The sequence below is a fragment of the Triticum dicoccoides genome, chromosome 7A, assembly GCF_002162155.2.
Source record: "Triticum dicoccoides isolate Atlit2015 ecotype Zavitan chromosome 7A, WEW_v2.0, whole genome shotgun sequence".
Lineage (NCBI taxonomy): Eukaryota > Viridiplantae > Streptophyta > Magnoliopsida > Poales > Poaceae > Triticum > Triticum dicoccoides.
The window spans coordinates 369832709-369857669 of NC_041392.1; the positions used below are offsets into that span (position 1 = coordinate 369832709).

At 51.0% G+C, this 24961-nt stretch overlaps 1 protein-coding gene across 7 annotated transcripts in view; it reads right to left on the reverse strand.

The window, feature by feature from the left end:
- LOC119329909 (thylakoid membrane protein slr0575-like) overlaps positions 1 to 24961 on the reverse strand; it is a 43566-nt gene that overhangs the window by 5417 nt on the left and 13188 nt on the right. For 2 of the 7 annotated variants that reach the window (XM_037603011.1, XM_037603007.1), the window contains 2 exons: positions 23804 to 23854; positions 23158 to 23234 (listed from right to left, as the gene is read on the reverse strand). In XM_037603011.1, the coding sequence (XP_037458908.1) occupies positions 23158 to 23234; positions 23804 to 23854 (128 nt within the window). Of the gene's footprint in view, positions 1 to 23153; positions 23235 to 23803; positions 23855 to 24961 lie in introns of all 7 variants that reach the window. The other 5 variants (XM_037603009.1, XM_037603008.1, XM_037603014.1 and 2 more) reach the window with 3 other exon arrangements.

The following is a 24961-nucleotide window of genomic DNA, read 5'->3' on the forward strand; positions in this document are numbered from 1 at the left end:
AGCCCGACTAGATGCTCTGCCGCACCCCGCGTGTCCGTGCTTTTCTGTTTCTTCAGGGCTTGTTGAGCTGTGCCCTCAGCATTAACCCTTTGACTACTTGTCTGTACTAGACCTTTGTGTGTGTGTGTGTGAACCTTGTTGGATGTTTGGCTTGGGCAGTTGCTTTATAATATAAAGCGGGGCGAAAGCCTTTTTCGGTAAATTTCGGTGTGCTTTTATTAATAGTACGAGGGCCATTACCTTGTAAGAAAAATGGACATTTACATTTATGCCCCTAATTTGCGCCCACTCAGATTTACCCCTAACCTTTTTATGTGCTCAAATTTGCCCCTAAAATGCATTTTAGGTTGCCAGAATGCCCTTCTATCTAGTCAAAGTTGTTTGATCGAAACTTTGAAAATTTAAAGCAAATCCATATGAACTCGGAAGAATGCAAATAAGATGTCAAAATGTTTATGAAAATATCACCTATACGCGCATGTCATTTATGTTCATCGCTTAGACGTGCATTTATTTGCATTCACCCTAAATAGTTTTATATAAACCCTAAAAAGCTTTAAAGAGTGCTTTTGTCATGAACGTAAATGACATGCGCATATAGGTGATGTTTCTATGAACATTCTCATATCTTATTTCGCATTCATTTGAGTTCATATCAATTTGTTATGAATTTTCAAAGTTTTGGTCAAACAACTTTGACCAGATGGAATGGCATTCTCGCGACCTAAAATGCTTTTTAGGGGCAAATTTGAGCATATCAAAAAGTTAGGGGTAAATTTGAGTAGTGAGTTCGAGTTAGGGGCACAAATGTAAATGCCCCATGAAAAATACACACATCCAAATATATACGAGAGTACAATCTAAAAATGTATATTTTTCTTCGCGAATACATCAGGGACATATCATTTCATTCATAGGTAGGACAGAGCACAAAGAAGGGGATGGCAGCTCGTAGTCTTGCGCACACGGCAAGACAGAGATAAGCCAGAGCCTTCGTGGCGGGTTGCTCAGCCCGTGTACAAAGCAAAGCGACTACTCAAGCATCAATCTTAAACCGTGGGCGCCTGCTCTAGCCCAGTACGCGGCCTCGTCTTGGATGGATGCAATGAGCCGCGAGACGGAGGGGCTCTCATTGTCGAATACGCACCGGTTGCGCTGACGCCAGATGGATCAAGCGGTGAGGATTGCCAACATGGCCAGCCCCATTCGATGGCCAGAGGTAAAAGCGGCAATGTCCGTCGCGTACCAGGGAAGGAACTCGCATAGGGCGCAGCGGTCGTTGTGCGGCAAGCAATGACGGGCCAACCTCATAAAGGTTCAGCAGCGGTCAACATCGGCAGGCCAAATGAAGAACTTGACTCAAAGAGGAGCCCAGGAACGCCAAGTCAAACACCAAAAGGGGCGGCGGTAGAGCCAGCGAAGAGAGCACGGTAGCATGACTTGGCAAAACAATAGACATCGGTGGACGACCGCCAAGAGAGGCGATCAGCGGCAGTAGAAAGGGATACGGGCCGAAGAAGCCTCCAAAGCTGCACATACTGGATCATAGCACCTGGCGTGAGCGCGCCCACGAATGTCGGCCACCCAACTGCGGCCCTGAAGCCCATCGGTCACCGAACAAGACTTGCATCGGCGCCGGGCAACAAGAGGTAGAAGAGAGGGTGCCAAATCAGAGATGGCCTTGTCATCGATCCATGGATCCGTCCAGAAATGACAAGTGTGCCCGTTGCCAACAGTCCAGTTGATGGATGCTTGGAAAACAGATGAGGTGTCCGGGTCGCTTGGTACTTGAAGATGAACCCAAGGTCTAGAAGGGTCGATCCGCTGAGGCCATAGCCAGCACACGCGCAGGGCAACGCCGGAACGTTGGAGGTCCGGGATCCCAAGGCCACCCAGCTCGAGAGGGTGACAAACACGTTGTCAGTGCATGGGACCGTGGCCGTTGACAGTCTCTTTCCAACCATGCCAAAGGAACTCACGGATACTTCGGTTGATCTGCTTAAGAATTGGCGAGCAAAGAGCCAGAACCACCAAGATGTGGGTGGGTATGGCACATAGCACGTGACGCAACAGGGCAAGACGCTCTCCGTGGGAGAGGAGCGTGGCGTGCCGAGTTGACAGCTGCTTGACGATAATGGGCTGCAGCGATGATGCAGAAGGCTTCCGGACCAAGAGGGGGGCCCTGAGGTAGGTAATGGGGAAGATGACAATTGCACATGAGAGCTCATTGCCAATGGTGAGCTGCTTGGGGTCAGCGCACTGAATAGGTGTAGCCGAGCATTTTGCAAAGTTAGTGCATAGACCAGAAGCCTTGGCGAACACGCGAAGCAGCTCGCGAATGACGCGGATCTTGCGAGGATGGGTGACAGAAGATGACGATGTCATCGACATAAACAGATATGCTAGAGGCGGCATGGCGTGTCGTGAGATGCTGCAGCATGCCGGAGCGGTGAGCATGCATGAGAAGGGAATTTAGAGCATCGATGGCAATAGCGAAGAGCATAGGGGATAAAGGATCAACCGGCCGAAGCCCACAGGCATGGGAGATCGAAGGCCTAGGTGATCCATTGATGAGAATGCGTGTGTTGGAGGTGCAAAGGAGAATGGAGATCCAATCACGCCAATGGCTACCAAGCCAAGGTGAAGCAAGACCTCGAGGAGGAATGGCCAAGAGACCTAGTCGAAGGCGCGCGCGATGTCAAGCTTGAGAAGAACTCTGGGCACCCACAAGATGTGGAGTTGACGGGCCATCTGCTGGACAAGCATGAAATTATCATGGACGCAACAGCCAGCAACGAATGCACTCTGGTTAGCAGACACCAGCTAGGACAGCTGCGGAGCAAGGCAAAGTGAGATCACCTTGGCGATAAGCTTAACAACCAAATAAATCAAGCTTATAGGCCGGTAGTCCGAGAGGGCGAAAGCATCCGGCTTCTTAGGAAGGAGCGTGACGAGGGCTTCGGTAAGCCGCTCTAGGCTGCGGCCATTGAGGGAGAAGAACTTGTCGAACACCTCACAAATATCAGCCTTGAACTCAGAGGTGAACCCATCGGGGCCCGGGGCCTTCCCACGAGGCAACGCCTTCACGGCCTGCCAAATCTCCTCCTCGATAAAGGGATGCTCGAGGTCGAATAGGTTGAAGTTGCGGTCGTCCATCTGGCCAAGATCGATGGAGAATTTCCGCTCACAAGGGGTACCGAGCGTGGAGAAATGGAGATAGGTAGCTTTGGACATACCCGGCTTGTCCGAAACGGTACGGTCGCCTTGCTTGATGGAGAAGATGCAATTCTTCTCGAGTCTATGGGCCGCATGGATCTTAAAGAATGCACTATTGGTCTCACCCTCCTTGAGCCAGCATACATGCGGAGGAAAATTATTTTTCATCAATCTTTGTGAGTGGAGTGGCGGAGACAGACTGGGGCAGTGGTGTGAAGCAGCCCATGGACATCAGTACATCACCATGGATCCTTCATCAACATCCCAAGTGCTAACTGGACCAGTGACTAGAGTCTGTGTCCGTGCCATTGAATCAGAGGTGAATTTACTTCTTTTCGTACTTTCGGTGCATTCACATGAGACATGCCTACCACCTCAATCCAAGACCCTATGCATTCTCAAACACCAAGGATCCATCCATGAAGGAGTGATGGAAGAAAGCCAAGTCGCTGAGGAGAAGGAAGAAGAACAAGAAATGTTGCACGGCTTTAGCGGCCGGACTGTCCGGCTACCAACCGAGACTATGAAGTGCCCGGAACATCATTACCCAAAATCAAAGACGGTGAAAGAAGTCCTCTGACCGTTCGTCCGGCCATCGGTCGGATTGTCCGAGTAGCAACCCAGACTGTGTGGCCCCTGTAGGTTATTCTACTCCTGAACACTATGCCAGCCTGGAGCCGAGCCTACATTAGTAGACGGACTATCCGGCTAGCAACCAAGACTAGTTGGCCGCCAACCCAGACTGTCCGGCCTCTACCTATGTGCAGATCTGGCCAAGAGGTCACGTATCCCCTCTCTAACCTGCCCTTTCGCCCCTTAGCTATATAAAACGTACCATGGACTCAAATTAGGGTTAGCAAATCATACCTAGACCTTGAGAAAGCTTTGCTCACTTAATCACCTCCTAGAGGATCAAGACGTCCTAAGGGAGAAGAATTCCCAATAAAATAAATAAGACTACCTCCCCTTCTAGGGTTTGGAGAAAAAAAATCTCTCAAGGCCCCATCTCTCTTGGAGTTTTAGGAAGAACTCTATCATTTTACCTTTTCTTTTGTTGATTGTGGATCTATATGTATCTCTTCTTTTGGATGCTTTGAGAGAACATGTGTGATGGAAACTTGTTGATCTAGTTTGCCCTCTTGTGTTTCTTCAGTTATTGTGATTCTTCCTTTTGCCATCTCATTATTGTGAAGATTGGGACTGATATAGACTCAACTAGATGGCGAGTCATTCATTGGCCCGACCTTCCACGGTACTAGCAGCAGCAACAAGAAATTTTGGTCGAGCAAAGATGCAAGAGCGTAAGATCAAAAACTTGCGTCAAGTAGATTGGATCGACTCCGCGCGCAGCAACAACAAAATCCCCACGAATCAGTAACGAAGATATTTGGTGTCCCCCAACATGAGACGTTTTCTCTAGTTTTCTCTAGTTTTATTCAACTCGACTAAAACAAAATCTCCGTACTATAGCTTCCAATGGAAAGGCAAGGTATATGTGCTTCGCCTAATGATTCCCAAGCCAAATCATCACCGACAATATTCAAGCTCTGCCTAATCGAGAGAACCTAGTGAGCGAGAGAACCACCATAAAGAAGCCAAAATGAGCGTCTCCATGATGAGTGGCCACAAAGAAGAAACGCACAATAGCATATATTAGTGAGGAAATCTTCGGCGCGCAATTAAACTTCCCCATTTATAACAAGGAACTATATGCTTTGGTCCGTGTTTTGCAAGTTTGGCGTCATTATATATGGCCTAAAGAATTAGTTATTCATTCCCATCATGAATCACTTAAGTACGTGAAAGGTCAAGCTAAATTGACAACATGCAACATGGAGTAGATATATTGAATCTTTTCTTTATGTAATCATGTTCAAGAAGGGGAGCCTTGGCGCAGTGGTAAAGCTGCGTACTATACACCCAAAGTGGTCAGACCCTTCCCCGGACCCTGCGCAAACGGGAGCTACATGTACTAGGCTGCCCTTTAAACCAACTCCGCCGATGTTGTCTCAACATAGCCGGTCCCAAGCCCGGGTAAAGGAGGGTTGGGATAGGCTTGGCGAACCAACGTAAAAACTCAGCCACTCTTATGGAGATGAAACCCCAAAAAAATTTGTTGGGGCGCAACCCTCTCAGCGACACGCCACATCGGAATCCGGGTGTGGTGTCAAATGGGCAAGGGCCGAGCCGTCACCCTCCTAGTGGCGCGCCGTATCTTGATCCGGATACGGTGGCAAGTGAGCGAGGATTGGGTCGTCGCATCCTTAGTGGCGCGCTACATCGGCGCCCGGATGTAGTGAAAAACGAGCAAGGGTCATCGCATTTGACTCGACGAGTGTGAAGGGTAAGGAAGCTAGTCAGAGCCTAGGAGGATTTGCTTAGGTAGGTGGAACGTAGGGTCTCTGACAGGGAAGCTTCGGGAGCTAGTTGATGCAGGGGTGAGGAGAGGTGTTGATATCCTTTGCGTCTAAGAAACCAAATGGAGGGGACAGAAGGCGAAGGAGGTAGAGGATACCGGCTTCAAGCTGTGGTACACGAGGACGGCTGCAAACAGAAATGGCGTAGGCATCTTGATCAACAAGAGCCTCAAGTATGGAGTGGTAGACGTCAAGAGACGTGGGGACCGGATTATCCTAGTGAAGCTGGTAGTTGGAGACTTAGTTCTCAATGTTATCAGCGCGTATGCCCCGCAAATAGGCCACAATGAGAACACCAAGAGGGAGTTCTGGGAAGGCCTGGAAGACATGTTTAGGAGTGTATCGATTGGCGAGAAGCTCTTCATAGGAGATCTCAATGGCCACGTGGGTACATCTAACACAGGTTTTGAAGGGGTGCATGGGGGCTTTGGCTATGGCATCAGGAATCAAGGAGAAGATGTCTTAAGCTTTGCTCTAGCCTACGACATGATTATAGCTAACACCCTCTTTAGAAAGAGAGAATCACATATGGTGACTTTTAGTAGTGGCCAACACTCTGGCCAGATTGATTTCATCCTCTCAAGAAGAGAAGATAGACGTGCGTGCCTAGACTGTAAGGTGATACCTGGAGAGAGTGTTGTACCTCAGCACAAGCTGGTTGTTGCTGACTTCCGCTTTCGGATTCGTGTCCAGCGGGATAAGCATGCCAAAGTTGCTAGAACGAAGTGGTGGAAGCTCAAGGGGGAGGTAGCTCAGGCGTTCAAGGAGAGGGTCATTAAGGAGGGCCCTTGGGAGGAGGAGGGGATGCGGACAATGTGTGGATGAAGATGGCGACTTGCATTCGTAAGGTGGCCTCGAAGGAGTTTGGAGTGTCCAGGGGAAGGAGAAAGGATACCTAATGGTGGAATGATGACGTCCAGAAGACGATTAAAGAGAAGAAAGATTGTTTCAGACGCCTATACCTGGATAGGAGTGCAGACAACATAGAGAAGTACAAGATGGCGAAGAAGGCCGCAAAGCAAGCTGTCAGTGAAGCAAGGGGTCGGGTGTATGAGAACTTCTACCAACGGTTAGGCACGAAGGAAGGTGACTGGGACATCTATAAGATGGCCAAGATCCGAGAGAGGAAGACGAGGGATATTGGCCAAGTCAAATGCATCAAGGACGGAGCAGACCAACTCTTGGTGAAGGACGAGGAGATTAAGCATAGATGGCGAGAGTGCTTTGACAAGCTGTTCAATGGGGAGAATGAGAGTTCTACCATTCAACTAGATGACTCCTTTGATGAGACGAGCATGCGTTTTGTGCGGCGAATCCAAGAGTCTGAGGTCAAGGAGGATTTAAAAAGGATGAAAGGAGGCAAGTCGATGAGCCCTGATTGTATCCCCACTGAGGTGTGGAAAAGCCTCGGGGACATAGCGATAGTATGGCTAACCAAGCATTTCAACCTCATTTTTCAGGCAAACAAGATGCCAGAAGAATGGAGACGGGGTATATTAGTATCAATCTTCAAGAACAAGGGGATGTTCAGAGTTGTACTAATTACCGTGGAATTAAGCTGGAGCCATATAATGAAGCTATGGAAGAGGGTCATTGAGCACCGCTTAAGAAGAATGACAAGCATGACCAAAAATCAGTTTGGTTTCATGCCTGGGAGGTCGACCATGGAAGCCATTTTCTTGGTACGACAACTTATGGAGAGATACAGGGAGCAAAAGAAGGACTTGCAAATGGTGTTCATTGGCTTGGAGAGGCCTATGATAAGATACCGCGGAATGTCATGTGGTGGGCCTTGGAGAAACACAAAGTCCCAGCAAAGTACAATACCCTCATCAAGGACATGTACGATAACGTTGTGACAAGTGTTCGAACAAGTGATGTCGACACTGATGACTTCCCGATTAAGATAGGACTGCATCAGGGGTCAGCTTTGAGCCCTTATCTTTTTGCCTTGGTGATGGATGAGGTCAGAAGGGAGATACAAGGAGATATCCCATGGTGTATGCTCTTTGCAGATGATGTGGTGCTAGTTGACGATAGTCGAACAGGGATAAATAGGAAGTTAGTTATGGAGACAAAGCTTGGAATCAAAAGGGTTTAGGCTTAGTAGAACTAAAACCGAGTACATGATGTGCGGTTTCAGTACTACTAGGTGTGAGAAGGAGGTTAGCCTTGATGGGCAAGTGGTGCCTCAGAAGGACACCTTTCAATATTTGGGGTCAATGTTGCAGGAGGATGGGGGTATTGATGAAGATGTGAACCAAAGAATCAAAGCCGGATGGATGAAGTGGCACCAACCTTCTGGCATTCTCTGTGATAAGAGAGTTCCACATAAGCTAAAAGGCAAGTTCTACAGGACGGCGGTTCGACCCGCAATGTTGTATGGCGCGAGACTTGGCCGACTAAAAGGCGACATGTTCAACAGTTAGGTGTGGTGAAGATGTGTATGTTGAGATGGATGTGTGGCCACACGAGGAAGGATCGAGTCCGAAATGATGATATACGAGATAGAGTTGGGGTAGCACCAATTGAAGAGAAGCTTGTCCAACGTCGTCTGAGATGGTTTGGGCATATTCAGCGCAGGCCTCCAGAAACTCCAATGCATAGCAGACGCCAAAGAGAGGTCAGGGTAGACCGAAATTGACATGGGAGGAGTTCGTTAAGAGAGACCTGAAGGATTGGAGTATCACCAAAGAATTAGTTATGGACAGGGGTGCGTGGAAGCTTGCTATCCATGTGCGAGAGCCATGAGTTGGTCGCGAGATCTTATGGGTTTCGCCTCTAGCCTACCCCAACTTGTTTCAGACTAAAGGCTTTGTTGTTGTTGTTAATCATGTTCAAGAAGGGTAAAGAAATGTTGTTGCGGATGCTCTTTCTAGCAAATGCATGTTGTCCACTAAACTTTAACTCAGTGTTTTTGGTTTTTTTACATATAAAAGAATTGCAAGTGCATGATGCTTTCTTTGCGACTTCCTTTGCTAATTGTCAAGATGTCACTTGTTGGGAACAATACAACATTAATGATGGCTATCTCATGCGTGCTAACGAGTTTTTTGTTCCCGAGAGTTCTTTGTGTTTTGGACACGAAAAGGCTTATGATATGCTCGCCAACAAGTTCTTTTGGCCAAGGATGTTCCGAGGCGTTGTACGCATTATTTGCCGATGCACTACATGTGGCAAAGTTAAGTTCAAAGCTCAATCACACGGTCTCGCATCTACACGGGGGAGGTGCTCAATCGAGACACGGCTCCCTCAGTGCTCTACATCGACAATCAAGTCAGCAATCTCACCTTGCAAGAACCCAATTCTCCATGATCACAACAAGCATATAGATCTGTGCTATCACCTTGTCAGGGATTGTGTTGACAATGGTATTGTGGTCGGGGAGTTCATCCGCACAAGAAAGCAAAAGTTTGATATCCTGAGAAGAGTCACTTTGGGCATGTGTGCCTCCAAGAGCTTCGCCTCTTGATCGGCATCGTCGACTTCACTCTCTCGCGACAGGGTTGAAGGGGGAGACCGTTGCCTATCGAACTACATCGCTCAGGAAAATAAGCATGCCATGGCGGCATTTTTGGCTGCCATGGCAATCCATTTTAGCTGCCACAGCATCGCTTCTTAGGTAGCATTTCCGTTAGCTGCCACAGCATCGCTTCTTTGGTAGCATTTTAGCCGCCACAGCATCGCTTCTTAGGAACAAGTCATTGAGCGTCGAGAGGTAAGAGGTGAACCATCCATCACTACTTGGGCGCAAATGAAGAATGTCATGAGAGCACACTTCGCGCCAACCTACTACAACCGCGACCTCTTCAAGAAACTCCAACTCCTCAAGCAAGGAACCAAGAGCGTTGAAGAATACTACAAGGAAATGGAGATTGCAATGATACAAGCCAATGTCACGCAAGATGATGAGCAAACTATGACGCGTTTCTTGAATGGACTCAATCATCCTATCAAGAAGATCGCCGACTTCCAGCCATACTCGAACCTCATCGAGCTAGTGCATCAAGCTACCAAGGCGGAACGTCAAGTGCAAGATGACTTCAAGTATGCCAAGTTCTCATCCAAGTCCTATGGCGTCTCCAACACCCAAGCGTCAACGACTCCAACACCTTCTACCTCAACCAAGCCATCTACAAGCAACGCCGCCAAGTCGAGTTACAAGAAAACTTCGACAACCTCAAGTCATCCTCCTACAACAAGCAACTTCAAGCCAAGAGCTTCATCATCATCTACCCCAACCGATGAGACCATCAAGACAAGTTCCTTCAAATGCTTCACATGCGGAGGCCGAGGCCACAAGTCCTTTGAGTGTACCAACAAGCGCACCATGATCTTCAATGACGATGGCACATACGACTCCATGAGTGAAGGAGAAATGGAAGCATTTGAGCAAGTGGCCATGCACCGGCAAGTGAACGAAGATGAAGAGGATCAAGTCTTTTGAGACGAAGATTCAAGCCCCGCTCTCGTTGTCTCGAAGGTCTTGACTCTTCAACATCAACAAGAAGAAGACCAAAGATGCCTTATCTTTCATACCAAGGCCGGCATCAACGGAAGGTCCGTCAAGGTCATCATCGATGGAGGGAGTTGTCATAACTTGGCAAGTGAAGAACTATGCTCCAAGCTCCAATTGGTCAAGATGAAGCACCCACATTCCTACAAAGTTCAATGGCTAAGCAACTCCGGCACTATCCAAGTCGAGCATAGAGTGCAAGTCTCCTTCAAAATCGGAGCTTACGAAGACACTTTGGAGTGTGATGTCGTTCCAATGTCCGTTTGCTTCTTGGGCGACCATGGCAATTCGATCAAGGTGTCATCCACAACGGCCGAACGAATCACTATATCTTCAAGATGAAAGGAAAGGAGTACGTACTTCGACCTATGTCTCCAAGCCAAGTGATCGCCGACAAGCAAGCCACCCATCGTGGAGAGAATAGTGAGAGAGCGAACCACCAAAAAGAGAATGAGCGCCACAAGCCCAAAATGAGTGCCTCCACGATGAGCGACAAGAAGAACTTAGTTCTATTTACCACCAAAGGTGGGATAAGAGAAGTGTGTGAGAACCCATCAAGTGTCATGCATTATGTCCTTTTGTGCAAGGACGAGGCACCAAAAGCTAACACCTCTCACAATCTACCTTTAGTGTTATCTTCTCTATTGCAGGAATTCCAAGACGTTTTTCCCGACGAGCTACCTCCAGGTCTACCTCCTCTACGAGGCATCGAGCACCGAATCAACCTCATCCCCGGAGCACCCCTTCCTAACAAGGCTCCCTACCGCGTCAACCCCGAGGAAACTAAGGAGATCCAACGGCAAGTACAACAACTCAACGACAACGGCCATGTTCGAGAAAGTTTGTGGCCTTGTGCCGTCCCGGTAATCCTTGTTCCCAAGAAAGATGGTACATATCGCATGTGTACCGATTGTCGTCCTATCAATGCTATTACCGTGCGCTATCATTGCCCTATTCCACGCCTAGATGATATGCTTGATGAGCTTAGCGGAGCCACCATTTTCTATAAGATTGATCTTAAGAGTGGCTACTGTCAAATACGCATCCAAGAAGGTGATGAATGGAAAACCACATTTAAGACCAAAATTGGCTTATATGAATGGCTTGTTATGCCAATGGGTTTATCTGAAGCACCCGGTAATTTTCATGCGACTCATGCATTTTGTTTTTCGACCTTACATTGGTGTATTTGTTGCGGTCTACTTTGGCGATATTCTTGTGTTTAGCAAATCTCTAAAAGACCATGTCACCCACCTTCGAATCGTGCTACAAACTCTTAGAAAAGAGCACCTTTTTGCTAATACGGACAAATGCCTTTTTGGTGTTGATAAGCTTTTTTTTTTGGGTTTCGGTGTCTTTTTTAAGGGTGTTCATGTAGATGAATCTAAGATCAATGCTATTAAAACTTGGCCCCAACCAACCAACTTGCAGCAAGTGCGTAGCTTCCTTGGTTTAGCCGGTTTCTGTTAGACCTTTCAACCTGAGCATTGATAATTGTGGATGACACTAGGAGAGTTGGGACAATTTTCGTTGGTTTATTTCTCACGCAATGCCATGCCAACCTGAGGGGTTGGGGATACATATTTATAGGCTGCTAGCCAGCCAAGGCATATGCTAAGATGCTGCTAAGATGCCAGTCTAAGATGCTAGTCTAAGATGCTAGTCTAAGATGATAACTGACAGTCCTTGATGGTCAAGAACAGAACTCTATCCTAACAGCCAGTCCTTGATGGTCCAGGACTTTATCCTCCTAACTGCCACAAGGACCATGTGCTGCAGCCCCACAAGGACCCTAGTACACAGACTTATCCATCATTCTCCCCCTAAGTCTTGTACGTCGTCTTGTGGGAGAGTTGAATCATCCCAATCCTGGAGCAAAGTTCGAGGAACTTGACCCTCCCAAGGGGCTTGGTGAGCAGGTCTGCGAGCTGATCCTTGGTGTTGATGTAGCTCGCCTCGATGCTCCCTTCTTCCACACAGCTGCGGATGAAGTGATACCTCAGTCGGATGTGCTTGCTCCGTTCGTGGAACACGGGGTTCTTTGCCAGGGCCAGGGCGGACTTGCTGTCCACCAGGAGCTGCACCGTTCTGGTGTCTTGAACGAGAAGATCACCAAGCAGTCGAGCAAGCCAGAGCGCCTGAGTACAGGCGGTGGAGGCCGCTATGTACTCAGCCTCACAGCTGGACAGGGCCACCACCTGCTGCTTGACTGATTGCCAGCTCACGAGACACTTGCCGAGGAAGAGGAGGATCCCGCTCGTGCTCTTGCTGGTGTCGATGTCGCCGGCGTGGTCGCTGTCGCTGTACCCGACGAAGTGTGCCGCCCCAGGGCACCTAGGGTAATGGAGGCCGTGGTCGAGGGTCCCTGCTATGTAGCGGACGATCCTCTTCACTGCCTGCTGGTGTTCCGACGTTGGTCGCTCCATGAACCGACTGACATAGCCGAGGGAGAATGCCAAGTCCGGCCGTGTGTGAGTGAGGTAGCGAAGGCTCCCCACAAGGCGTCGGTACTGCGTAGCATCCACTTCCTCCGTCGTGCTGTCGCGACTTAGTTTCAGCCTCTCCTCCATCGGAGTGAGAGCTGGATGGCAGTCGGTGAGCCCAGCTAGCTCAACGATGCGCTTGGCGTAGGCGGACTGTCGAAGCGCGATCCCGGAGTGGTCCTGGTGCACCTCAATCCCTAGATAGAAGGAGAGGAGCCCCAGGTCACTCATCTGGAACGTGGCCTTCATGTCTTCCTTGAACGCCGCCACCTCTGCATCTTTGGTGCCGGTGATCACCAGGTCGTCAACGTAGACGCCCACCAGCAGGGCATTTCCTCCACTCCCCCGTCGGTAGACGGCAGCCTCATGCGGGCTCTGCTCGAAACCCATCTTCTTCAGCGTGGAGTCCAGCTTGGCGTTCCACGCCCTGGGTGCCTGCCTCAGGCCATAGAGAGCCTTGCGCAGGCGGAGCACCTTGCCCTCCTGGCCGGGAATCGTAAACCCCGGTGGCTGATGCACGTAGACTTCCTCCTTCAAGTCGCCATTGAGGAATGCCGACTTAACGTCCATGTGGTGGACACGCCAGCCCTCCTGGGCAGCCAGCGCAAGGAGAAGTCGCACGGACTCCATCCGTGCCACGGGAGCGAAAGCGTCGTCGAAGTCGACTCCTTCCTGCTGCAAGAAGCCTCGGGCCACCAAACGAGCCTTGTGCTTGATGATGGCGCCGGCTCCATCCCTCTTCAGCTTGAACACCCACTTAAGGGTGATTGCGCGGTGACCTCGAGGGAGATCAGCAAGCTCCCAGGTGCGGTTTTGCTCGACCGCATCCATCTCCAACTTCATCGCGGCGCGCCATGCCGCGTCTCTCTCGGCCTCTGCAAAGGACCGTGGTTCGCCGTCTTCACACACGAGCTGTAGCTGCGCCTCCAGGTCACGTGGCACCAGTCCTGGCACCGGCTGGTCGCCGAGCACATTATCCATCGTACGGTACCGCAGCGGTTCGCCTCCATACCATGCGTCGACCCGCTCCTCGTCGTGAGTGAGCGGGGAAGCGAACTTCATCGGGTTGTGCTCTGCGTGAGCTGGTGCTGATGAAGACGAGCCCGAAGTGGCGACCGCCGGGGCTGGAGTATGCGGCGTCGCCGGTTGTGGTGTCGTCGGTGTAGCAGGCGCCGGAGTCGATGTAGTTTTGGGGGCCGGGGTAGACGTGCCCGGTGAAGAGGAGCTGCTTGCTCCCCCAGCTTCCTTGAAGTGAGCGTACTCGACAATGAAGTCGTCATACGTCGGCGTCGAGCCGTCGTCCACCGCCTTGTCCCATTGCCACCCTCGCCCTTCGTTGAACACGACGTCTCGCGCTATGCGCACATGTTGTGTCTTTGGGTCGAGGATGCGGTAGGCCTTTGAGCCCTCCGCGTAGCCGATGAAGACTCCCGGAGTGCTCCTGTCGTCGAGCTTGCCGATGTGGCCGAGCTCCTTGGCGAACGCAAGGCAGCCAAAGACCCGCAAATGAGAGACCGCCGGCTTCCGCCCATGCCAGGCCTCGTACGGAGTTTTGCCGTCGAGTGCCTTAGTAGGAGAGCGGTTGAGGATGTAGACGGCCGTTAGCACCGCCTCTCCCCAGAAGACAGCCGGCATCCCTCTCTGCTTGAGGAGAGCCCGAGCCATCCCCACAACCGTCTGGTTGCGCCGCTCGACGACGCCGTTTTGCTGCGGGCTGTACGGCGCGGAGTAGTGGCGCTGGATGCCCTCATCGGCGCAGTACGACGCGAATTCAGCCGCCGTGAACTCGCCGCCGTTGTCAGTGCGCAACACGCGCAATTTGCGGTCGCTCTCCGCCTCCACACCAACCTGCGCGCGCCTGATGGCGTCCGCCGCTACTCCCTTACTGCCGAGGATCATCACCCACATGTAGCAGGAGAGATCGTCGACGAGCAGCAGGAAGTAGCGTCGACCTCCTGGTGTGGCTGGCGTCACCGGGCCGCACAGGTCTCCGTGCACGAGCTCCAGCTTCTCCTTAGCCCGAAAACTCGCCTGTTGGGGAAAGAGGAGTCGTCTCTGCTTTGTCAGTACGCAGATGTCGCAGAACTGCTCCACATGGTCGAGGCATGGCAGGCCTCGCACCATCTCCTTGGCACTTAGACGCTTCAGGGCCTCAAAGTGAAGGTGCCCAAAGCGCTCATGCCACTGCCACGCCTCGTCGTCTCGACGGACAGCGAGACAGACCGGTTGTGCCACCTGCACATCAAGGACGTAGAGTCGATTTTCACCTCTGGGCACCTTGGCGAGAAGGCGACGCTGGCGATCCCAGATGCGTAGGACCCCATGCTCAATCAGCACGCGTGAGCCGTTCTCATCCAGCTGTCCCAAGCTGATGATGGAATTCCTTAGCACGGGGATGTAGTAGACACCGGTGAGCAGCCGGTGCTCTCCCATCTTGGTGGTGAAGATGACGGAGCCGACGCCCTTTATCTCCACAGCGGAGGCATCCCCGAACTTGACGAAGCCTCGCGCATCGGAGTCGAGCTCGGCGAAGAATTCCCTTCGACCGGTCATGTGGTGGGTGGCGCCGGTGTCGAGGCACCACCCCGTAGCCTTGTCCTTCCCGGAGCCATCGCCGAGAAGAGCGTGTGCTTTTGGCTCATCGAGGTGGATGAAAGCCTTTGCGACTGGAGTCGCCGAGGGTAGCTCAATGCTTGCATGCGCCATGAACAGAGCCGTCTCCTCCTCCTTCGCCTGTGCGACGTGAGCCTGGCCTTGTCGTGGTTGCCGACACTCATTGGCCCAATGGCCAAACCGGCCACAGTTGTGGCAACTGTTGTCTTGTGCCGGCCTGGGCTTGCCAGCGGCGCCGTCCTTGGCGCCTCCGCGGGCGTCACCTTCGGCACGTCCTTGTGCCCTGCCCGGGGGGCCTCTTCGCGCCTTACGCTGCTTGCCACGCTTGCGGCCGCCCGTCGAGGAGGAAGGCTCCCCCTTCTTCTTGTCACCAAGGCTGGGATCCCACTGCTCCCGAGTTAGGAGCAGCTTCCCGCCGGTGGTGACGGGCCCCGAGGGGGGCTGTGGCTCGTCGGTGTCGACGACCTTGAGTCGACCTATCGCCTCCTCGATCATCATCGTGGAGAGGTCCAGCAACGACTCGATCGAGCGAGCCATCTGCTTGTACTTCTCGGGAATGCACCGAAAAAGCTTCTCGACAGCTCTCTCCTCGGTGTAGGTGGCATCGCCAAACTTCACCATCTTCTGCAGCAGAGTGTTGAGACGGAGAGCAAAGTCATCAACGTCCTCACCTGGCTTGAAGCCCAGGTTCTCCCACTCCTTACGAAGTGCCTGCAGGGTGGACTTGCGAGCACGGTCGCTGCCGATGCGTGCTGCGGCGATGGCGTCCCAGGCCTCCTTGGCAGTCCGCTTGTTGGAAAGCGAGAACTGCATCTCGGGCGGGACTGCGGCGATGAGGGCGTCCAGCGCCCGTCGATCCTCTAGGTGGTCGACGTTGCTGTCCTGGACTGCCTCCCACATGCGCCGCACCTGGAGCCTGACCTTCATGATCCCGGCCCACTCGACGTAGTTGGTTTTAGTGAGGGTAGGCCACCCAACACTGGAACCAACATCCCTGACCACAGTCCGGACCTCGTAGAGGCCGCGGTCCTGGTCGTTGCAGCCGCCGTTGCGGTGCGCACCTCCACCTGGAGCGCGGGCGTGCTCGGCTGCCCACTGCGCCGTCCGCTCCTGCGCCACTTTGGCGCGATCTGCGTCGGCGTCGTCGTCCGCAGGCGCGGAGCTGCTGGAGCTGCCGGGGCTGCCGCGGAGTGCCTTGGCATCCGCCGTAGCCTCACGGGCTGCTTCTGCTGCTGCTGCTGCTTCTACCTCCGCCCTGGCTGCTTCTACCTCCGCTCTGGCTGCTGCCAGCTCCGCTGCAGCCAGCCTCGACACTCTTGCCGCCGCAGCAGCCGCTGCTACAGCCGCTCGCTCACGCTCCTCTGCCACGGCGCGCTCGGCCTCTTGCCGGCGCCGCATGCTCGAGGTAGCCGTGTGCTGAGAGCGACCTGCAGACATGGCTCGCTGCAGGGGGGCTGTTGCGTGAAGAGGAGGCTGATGAAGACGAGCTGTTGCTCGACAGTCCGGAGGGAGGAAGGTAACCAGAGGCAGACGGAGCAGTTGCTGCTACCGACTTGGGCTGCTCACAGGAAATGCTCAGGGTGCAGGTTAACCTGGCTCTGATACCACTTGTTAGACCTTTCAACCTGAGCATTGATAGTTGTGGATGACACTAGGAGAGTTGGGACAATTTTCGTTGGTTTATTTCTCACGCAATGCCATGCCAACCTGAGGGGTTGGGGATACATATTTATAGGCTGCTAGCCAGCCAAGGCATATGCTAAGATGCTGCTAAGATGCCAGTCTAAGATGCTAGTCTAAGATGCTAGTCTAAGATGCTAACTGACAGTCCTTGATGGTCAAGAACAGAACTCTATCCTAACAGCCAGTCCTTGATGGTCCAGGACTTTATCCTCCTAACTGCCACAAGGACCATGTGCTGCAGCCCCACAAGGACCCTAGTACACAGACTTATCCATCAGTTTCTACCGTAGATTCGTTAAGGATTTTAGCATCATTGCTTCTTCTTTGCATGCTTTGAGCAAGAAAAATGCGCCTTTTGTTTGGGGACCATCCCAAGATAACACATTCAATGAGCTTAAGAATTTGCTTACTCATGCTCCCGTGCTTGCTTTACCAAACTTTGACAAACCCTTTGAAATTCATTGCGATGCTAGTGGTAATGGCGTAGGAGGTGTGTTAACGCAAGAGAAGCGCCCCATAGCTTACTTTAGCGAGAAACTTTCCGAAGCGCAACTCAATTACCCCATCTATGACAAAGAGCTATATGCTTTAGTGCGAGTTTTGCATGAATGGGAACATTATCCTCGCCCTCATGAATTTATCATTCGTATCGACCATGAAACACTTAAATACCTTAAGGGTCAAACTAAGTTGAACAAGCGCCATGCTAAATGGATTGAATTCACTGAGTCATTTCCTTATGTCATCAAGTACATTAAAGGTAAGGAAAATGTTGTGACGGACGCTCTTTCCCGTATATGCATGCTTGTCACCAAACTTGAACTAAATGTCATTGGCTTTGAGCACATAAAAGACTTATATGCAAATGATCCTACTTTTGCTATTCCTTATGCCAAATGTTTGATGCATACATCTTGGAAACGCTATTACATCAAAGATGATTATCTTATGAGAGTTAACAAACTTTGCATCCTCGAGTCTTCTCTTCGTTTGCTACTTTTGCAAGAATCTCATGGCAGAGGACTAATGGGACACTTTGGACGCGACAAAACATTTGCTACGCTCTCCAAGAACTATTTTTGGCCCAAGATGTTCCGCAACGTCAACCGCTTCACCAACCGATGCATGTCGCAAAGCTAAGTCTAAAGCTCAATCCTATGGTCTCTATATGCTTCTTCCAATTCTGTATCAACCATGGGAAGATATTAGCATGGATTTTGTGCTTGGTTTGCCTAGAACTAGAAATGAAAAGGATTTCGTATTTGTTGTTGTGGACCGATTCTCTAAGATGGCTCATTTCATTCCTTGCAACAAGATAGACGATGCTTCACATGTTGCCAATCTTTTTTGTAGGGAAATATTGCGCCTACATGGAGTACCAAAGACGATAGTCTCAGAACGCGGCGTCAAGTTCCTAAGCTACTTTTGGAAAACCTTATGCACCAAGCTCGGAATCAAGCTACTTTTCTCCACGGCATACCATCCACAAACCGACGGCCAAACGGAGGTGACCAGCCGCACACTCTCCGCTCTACTTCGCGTGTTAATCAAGAAGAACATCAAGGAGTGGGAGGAGTGTCTACCCATCGCCAAGTACGCCTACAACCGAGCAAGACATTCGACTACCGGCAAGTTCCCCTTCAAGGTCGTCTACGGTTTCAACACGTTGTCCCCATTGAACATTCTTCCACTACCACTACAAGAGCGCACAAACATGGACGCGACTGCCCGAGTCAACTATCTCAAGAAGATGCATGAAGATACAAGGCACACCATTGAGCACCAAGTACAACGACTCATGACCAAGCTCAACCTCAACAAGCACCCCATGGTATTCAACATTGGAGATCTTGTGTGGCTACACCTTCGCAAGGACCGCTTCCCCTACGAACGCAAGTCCAAACTTCTAGCACGAGCGGATGGACCCTTCAAGGTGCTTGAACGCTACAACAACAACGCCTACAAGATCAACATTCCACGAGACAATTACTCCGTGAGCGACATCTTCCACGTCAAAGATCTCTCGCCCTACCATGGTGATGAAGATTTCGATCCGAGGTCGGATCTTCCCCAAGGAAGGGGAGATGATGCGGAGCAGCGTACGGTCATCCCCATGGACCTACCATCGTCTCACGAAGTGCCAAGAGGACCTATGACACGAGCTAGAGCTAGAGCTCTCGAGACCGAGGTGACTTCCTTCCTAAGTGATATCACATATGATCCTCTCGAGACATGGCTACTATCTAAGTCCGGAATGTTGTGCATGATCAGGTACCAAGAGGACCCTCCCGAAGATGCACGTGAAAGCGGACAAGTCCCCAAGTTCACGGATGAAGAGAGCCAACGGAAGGAGTCAAGAACAGCTTCCAGGCCCCGGACATCCGGCCATGACCCCGAACATCCGGCCCCTGGAGCATCGTCCACAGCAGCCGCCAAGCAACTACAGGCCCCGGACATCCGGCCCAGCCCGGACATCCGGCCCGAAGCCCGGAAATCCGGCACCCTTTATCCAGAGAGAGTCAAGGCCAGCCCCGACCGCCCGGACATCCGGCACCTCGTGAAGCCCCGGACATCCGGCCTCCCCTGTCTGCGCACAGTGTAAGGGCCCGAGGCCCGTGTACCCCGTCGTCCACCTAGACTATATATACTCCTCCCTCTTTCTAGGGTTAGCGTTGCGTTAGCTCATATGTGAGATAGAGCTTCACTCATCCATCCGGATCTACTTCATTGCGAGGAACAGACACCTCTTCGGAGAAGATCCACTTGGATTCAAGACCCCTAACAGGAAGACATCAAGACCTCCTCACGGAGAAGAACCGGTTACCCTTTGTATCGTCCCTTGTTGACTTTGGATCGTGTGATCTCTATGTGTACTCGGATCTAGCATATGTGTGATCGTTCTTGTTGGTTTGAGTGATTCTCTCGTCTTTCCCCTCGTGTTCTTCGCGGGATCCGCTCCTTTCGTGAAAATCGGCCATCTAGGGTTCCACCCTACATCACGTAAGAACATGAACAGGAGACTCGACAGGTCGAACGGAGGTCAAAGTGGAAGAATCATGAGTCATATGAAAAGACGCTCCAGTATCAAGAATCCATGGGGACGTACCTGAATGGGTAGAAGGTGGTTTCTCAGTGCCAGAAGAGTCGGTCACGGAAACTACGGAACCCGTCGCTGAAGAATCCCAAGCAGCAAGCAGGCATCGCAGCTACACAATCTCACGCGCACGGCGGAAGCGATCCAGGTAGAAACGCCTGCCGACGATGAGCAACCACCACCATCCGTGAAAGTCGCGTGTAGAGTCGACCAAGAGTAGCGAGTCGGCGTAGAGCCGCATGTGGAAGCCACTGGGGGAATCGACATAGAACGGTCATAGCCGTGCGCGGAAGCCGCAAGAGGAGTCGAAGTAGAGCAGTCACCGCCGCGCGCGGAAGCAACGAGAGGAGTCGACGTAGAGCGGTAACGGCCGCGCGCGGAAGCCGCGAGAGGAGTCGACGGTCATTGTCGCGCACGGAAGCCGCGAGAGGAGTCGCTGAAGAACGACCAACGCCGCAGAGAAGCGGCTAGGGAAGGCAGTGCAGCTGTCGAAGGAGTTGATGTAGAGCGGCCAACAGCATCGGTGGAAGTCGCAGAAGGTGTCGAAGTAGAGTGACAACCACCATCTCCAAGCGGACGAGCACCAAGCACTAAGGACAAGCGCATGTGAGAAACGGGATCAGTGAAGGGAACACCATAGAAAAACACCGGGCAGCGAGGGAGTGGCGTACCTGACGAAAGCATTGTACCTCTTTGTTGACACTCTTTTTTCTTCTTTTTTTAACCACCGAAAGAGACTAATACCGACAACAGAACACCCGATGAGCCTGGACGTGAGCGGTCAGGAGCATCGGCAGATCAATCAAGGAAAAAAAGATCAAGAGAATTGATCGGGGACCAATCAATCGAGAAGCGGACAACTCGATCCAGTGGAGCGCTGGACAACTTGATCCAGAGGGCGGCCAAAACAGGAGCACGTGAGGCGGCGGGGCGTCCCGGCCTGGGATGCAGCGAGGGCGAGGAGCAACGTGTGTGCAAAGGACCCGCGGGAGGGCACCGGCGACAGGTGGGAATCGGAGCCGGCAGCCGCACGTCGGCTCGCAGTGATGTAGGCGGCAGCGGCGAACGAACGGGAGGAGCCAGCGGCAGAGCGGCGACCAGAGAGCGACGGGTTCGGCGGCAACCTTGGAGGAAGACGTGCGGCGCGATCCAGCAGGAGAATACGAACCGTACAGACGGCGACCTTGGAAGATACGAACTGTACAGACGGCGGATGAAGGCTCGATCTGGAGCAGCAGATCAGCAAGCGTCACACGCGTACAGCAGCAGATCCAAACCGGTCGAAGACCGAAAACAGCAGTAGGGCAGCTGCGAGCGTTCAGGAGAAACGACCAAGAAATCGATGTAGAGATCGAAGGAAGACCAGGAAAAAAAACTCAATTCGAGCAGCACGAGTTGCAACGTGCAATGGAGACCCTAAAACCTGGGCTCTGTTACCATGTTATCAAAGCAACTTGTATTATTGAGATACCAAAACCAACATATGTACACATACATGAGGATGCCAAAAGGCAACAAAAGGAAGCCAAGATTAGCTCAAAAAAAAGGATGCCAGGAGACAAGAATGCAAAGGCCAAAAGACATCACTGAAAGACATCACTAATATAACAGAATTGAGCAGAAGGACATGGTCTGTGCGGTCCTCGGCAAGATTGTAGGATGGCATGGTGCAAGCTCGGGTCATGGGATGGCATGACTGGTCGTTGGGTGAGCTACATGGCACGTTTACTGTTTCTTTCAGAATAAAAGGAGAAAGCTAGAAAAACTGCAAAGAATTACGCAGCAGAAAACTCATGTGTCTTCATCTTCTTCTCTCGCTCACTCTCATATCTCAATTCATAGGTAACATGAGCAAGGGGCGCACTAGCGGTTACACGCCAGCTTCTAGCACTAGGACAGCGGCTCCGACAATATGGTGGATACTGCATTGTATCTCACGCCAGCGTGGAGTGGCAGTAGCCAATTCCTTGCTGAGACATGGGCGTCCACCTGATGGTCGGTGCGGTGTGAAGACATCGCACCAATTAGCCAGCGCCTTTTGGCCTTTGCGTGGAGTACCGGTGGAGGCAACTATTGAACGATCCATCATTCAGATGCTGACAGGAGCACTGCTCCTTGTCCAGTGTGAAAACTCTTGTCCTTGCCTTTATTGGTCAGTATCAGCAGCAACAAACTTGCGTCATTACATTGTTGAAGTCGTTGTCTACTTGTTGTTGTGCTGGTCTTCATTGGCTGGTCTCGATAACCATGACGAAAATCCTTGTCCGGGCCGTTTCTGGCCAGACCTGGCAAGACGATAGCATGAGGACGTTTATCCCTTCTTGAAGGTGTTGCTGCGGAAGAAGTCTGATCTAGTTATAGGTATTAACCTATTAATGCCATACTTGTAATGGTTCGGCCATGGTTCCCTTTGTTATATACTAGGCTTAATAATTAATAAGAATGGTTGTGTGCATCGCAATGATGCAAAGGCCGGAGATTCTAATCTCCCTTTCAGAAAAAAATCGGCCTCGTACGCATGCTGAATAATTGTTTTCATCAGTGGATCATAACATAGACTGGAAGCATTGCAAGAAATTCATCAGCTGGTCTGGAGTTCTGAAATTTGCAATAGCTTGCATGGAGATGTCATGTGTGTAGCCTTCAGAGATTTGTTCACTGTTTAGTGCAGCACTGCTTATCAGCACCAGTCCATGCTTGTACCAACGATTGAAGTTGTTCACAGTTTGTATGGGTGGTTCGCTGGAGCTAACTGTACAGGTTCCACTGACAGGGATTAGAAGTGAAGGGAATTATGGGGGTTAGGTCACGGGGTGGAGATGACCCAACCCCTGGGTGGAATTAATCCCCTAGAGGAAGAAGGCCGTAGTGTGTAGGTACATCTACTCCCCAACCAAGTGAGTTAGGCTCACTTCTTTAACTTGTCCTTTTCACATACTGAAACTAATACTATAAGATTAGTATAAAATAGGTTTTGAGACTACTAAGGTAACCAGCTCTCTCTGCATGCATTTACTTTTGACAACATTTATTTAACTCCACAGTGGTGATCTTTTTATATTTAGAAACCCAGAACAAATAAAGGAGGGGGTATATTTAGAAACCATGAACAAATAAAGGAGGGGGCTAACCTGCCTCTTCTCAAAATCTGATAGCTCCAACGATTTGGCTTCGAATTCCAGTACTAAACAGTATTTCCCATCATCAGTTACCTACATGGAAAATATACTATGAATCCCAGAACCAAGAATTACGCCAGTGAACTGAAATGTCCTTTTGTTAAATCATGTGAAAGAGTGGCTAAACTTTATGCAATTTCTACATCGTGAATTTATTAACAAGCCATAACAATACTCATGAAGGCCAAATTTCTTGCTAAAAATTCTACATCATGTAATCAGTAACAACCCATAACAATACTCCGTCATGAAGGCTAATTTTTTTTCTGAGATTTGTACATCATGTATTCGGATAAAATACCACTGTTCCTGAATACATCTCACTCTGCCTTTCAAACTAGTCCTACTTAAGCTATAGCTATAGTCCTCGCATTGTCCATCTTAGTCAACACCATCTAGTATGTTGCCTAGAGATCTGTGGTAATGCTGACCAATGACAAGGCAATAAAATAGGGGGCCACTGATGAGACAAAAATAGGATCTAATGGCACTTGATGTAACTATCTAAATATAAATTGTCAAAATTAAACGTGTGCTTTGCAGTAAGTATAACCATCTGTAGAAAAGACTACTCCAAGGAACAAAGTAAATGCAAAATTTACTTCTTGAATCTTTTGTAATATAGGTGCACTACGTCTTGGAATGCCGCCACCCTGCCAGTTCGATAGAAGGAAAGAAGATAAGTAGGATAAAGTAGCAGAATCCTTCCAATGTAAAGAAAGAGATTAGCTAGAAAATATTAGGAGCTGAGGTGAACATGAATATATAGGTATAATACGAATAAAAGGAGAGATAATGTCAGATTATGGAGTATTTAACAAAAAACTACCACATTTCATGGAACCGTGCCTACAAACTACCACTCTACAAATTTATGCCGAAAACTACCACTTTTTGTCTAATCTTTGACTAAAAACTACCATGTCGGGAAAGTGCCCAATTCGCCTCTTCTAAACGCCTTTCTGACAGGATGGGCCCACCTGTCAGCATTAATCTTCTTCCTCCTCTCTCTCTGGCATTTCCTCAAACATTTCATGTGCACTCCGCCGCTCTGCCCCGCTCGTCCTCCCACACCGTCGCCCCGCAGCACCTCGTCAGCCCGCGCCGCCCCGTCCAGTTCCTCATCGGCGACCTCCCGCTCCGGATCCGCCTCCCACGCCCGCGACCAGTGCCACGCCTCCACGCCGTCTTCCGCATCCCCGGCCTCCTCATCGCCGCTTCGCCCATCCCCGGCCACCGGTGCCCTCGCCGGAGCTAGCCGTCTCTGCCGCGCGCGGCCTCTCCCTCGCCCCGCCAGTGCCCCTGCTCCAGCGTCGCCGCCGGATGCCTCAAGCTCCAGATCCGGCCGACCTCGCCGCTCCCCTCGGCCTCCCGCAGCTGCCTGTTGCCGGCCATCCCCATGGTTCGAGGAGCCCGAGCCTTCATCTGCTCCTCTCGCCCTGCACCGGCCTCCACCAGCACCCATGGCCGCCGCTTGCTAGTCACCACCACAGCCGCCGCGCCCCTCCTGCTTCGACTTCATGCCCGAGCTTCGTTTTCGTCATGGACGTGGGGTAGCAGCACGGCGAAGTGTTTGACGAAATGCCAGAGAGAGAGGAGGAAGAAGATTAATACTGACAGGTGGGCCCATCCTGTTAGAAAGGCGTTTAGAAGAGGCGAATTGGGCACTTTCCTGACATGGTAGTTTTTAGTCAAAGATTAGACAAAAAGTGGTAGTTTTCGGCACAAATTTGTAAAGTGGTAGTTTGTAGGCACGGTTC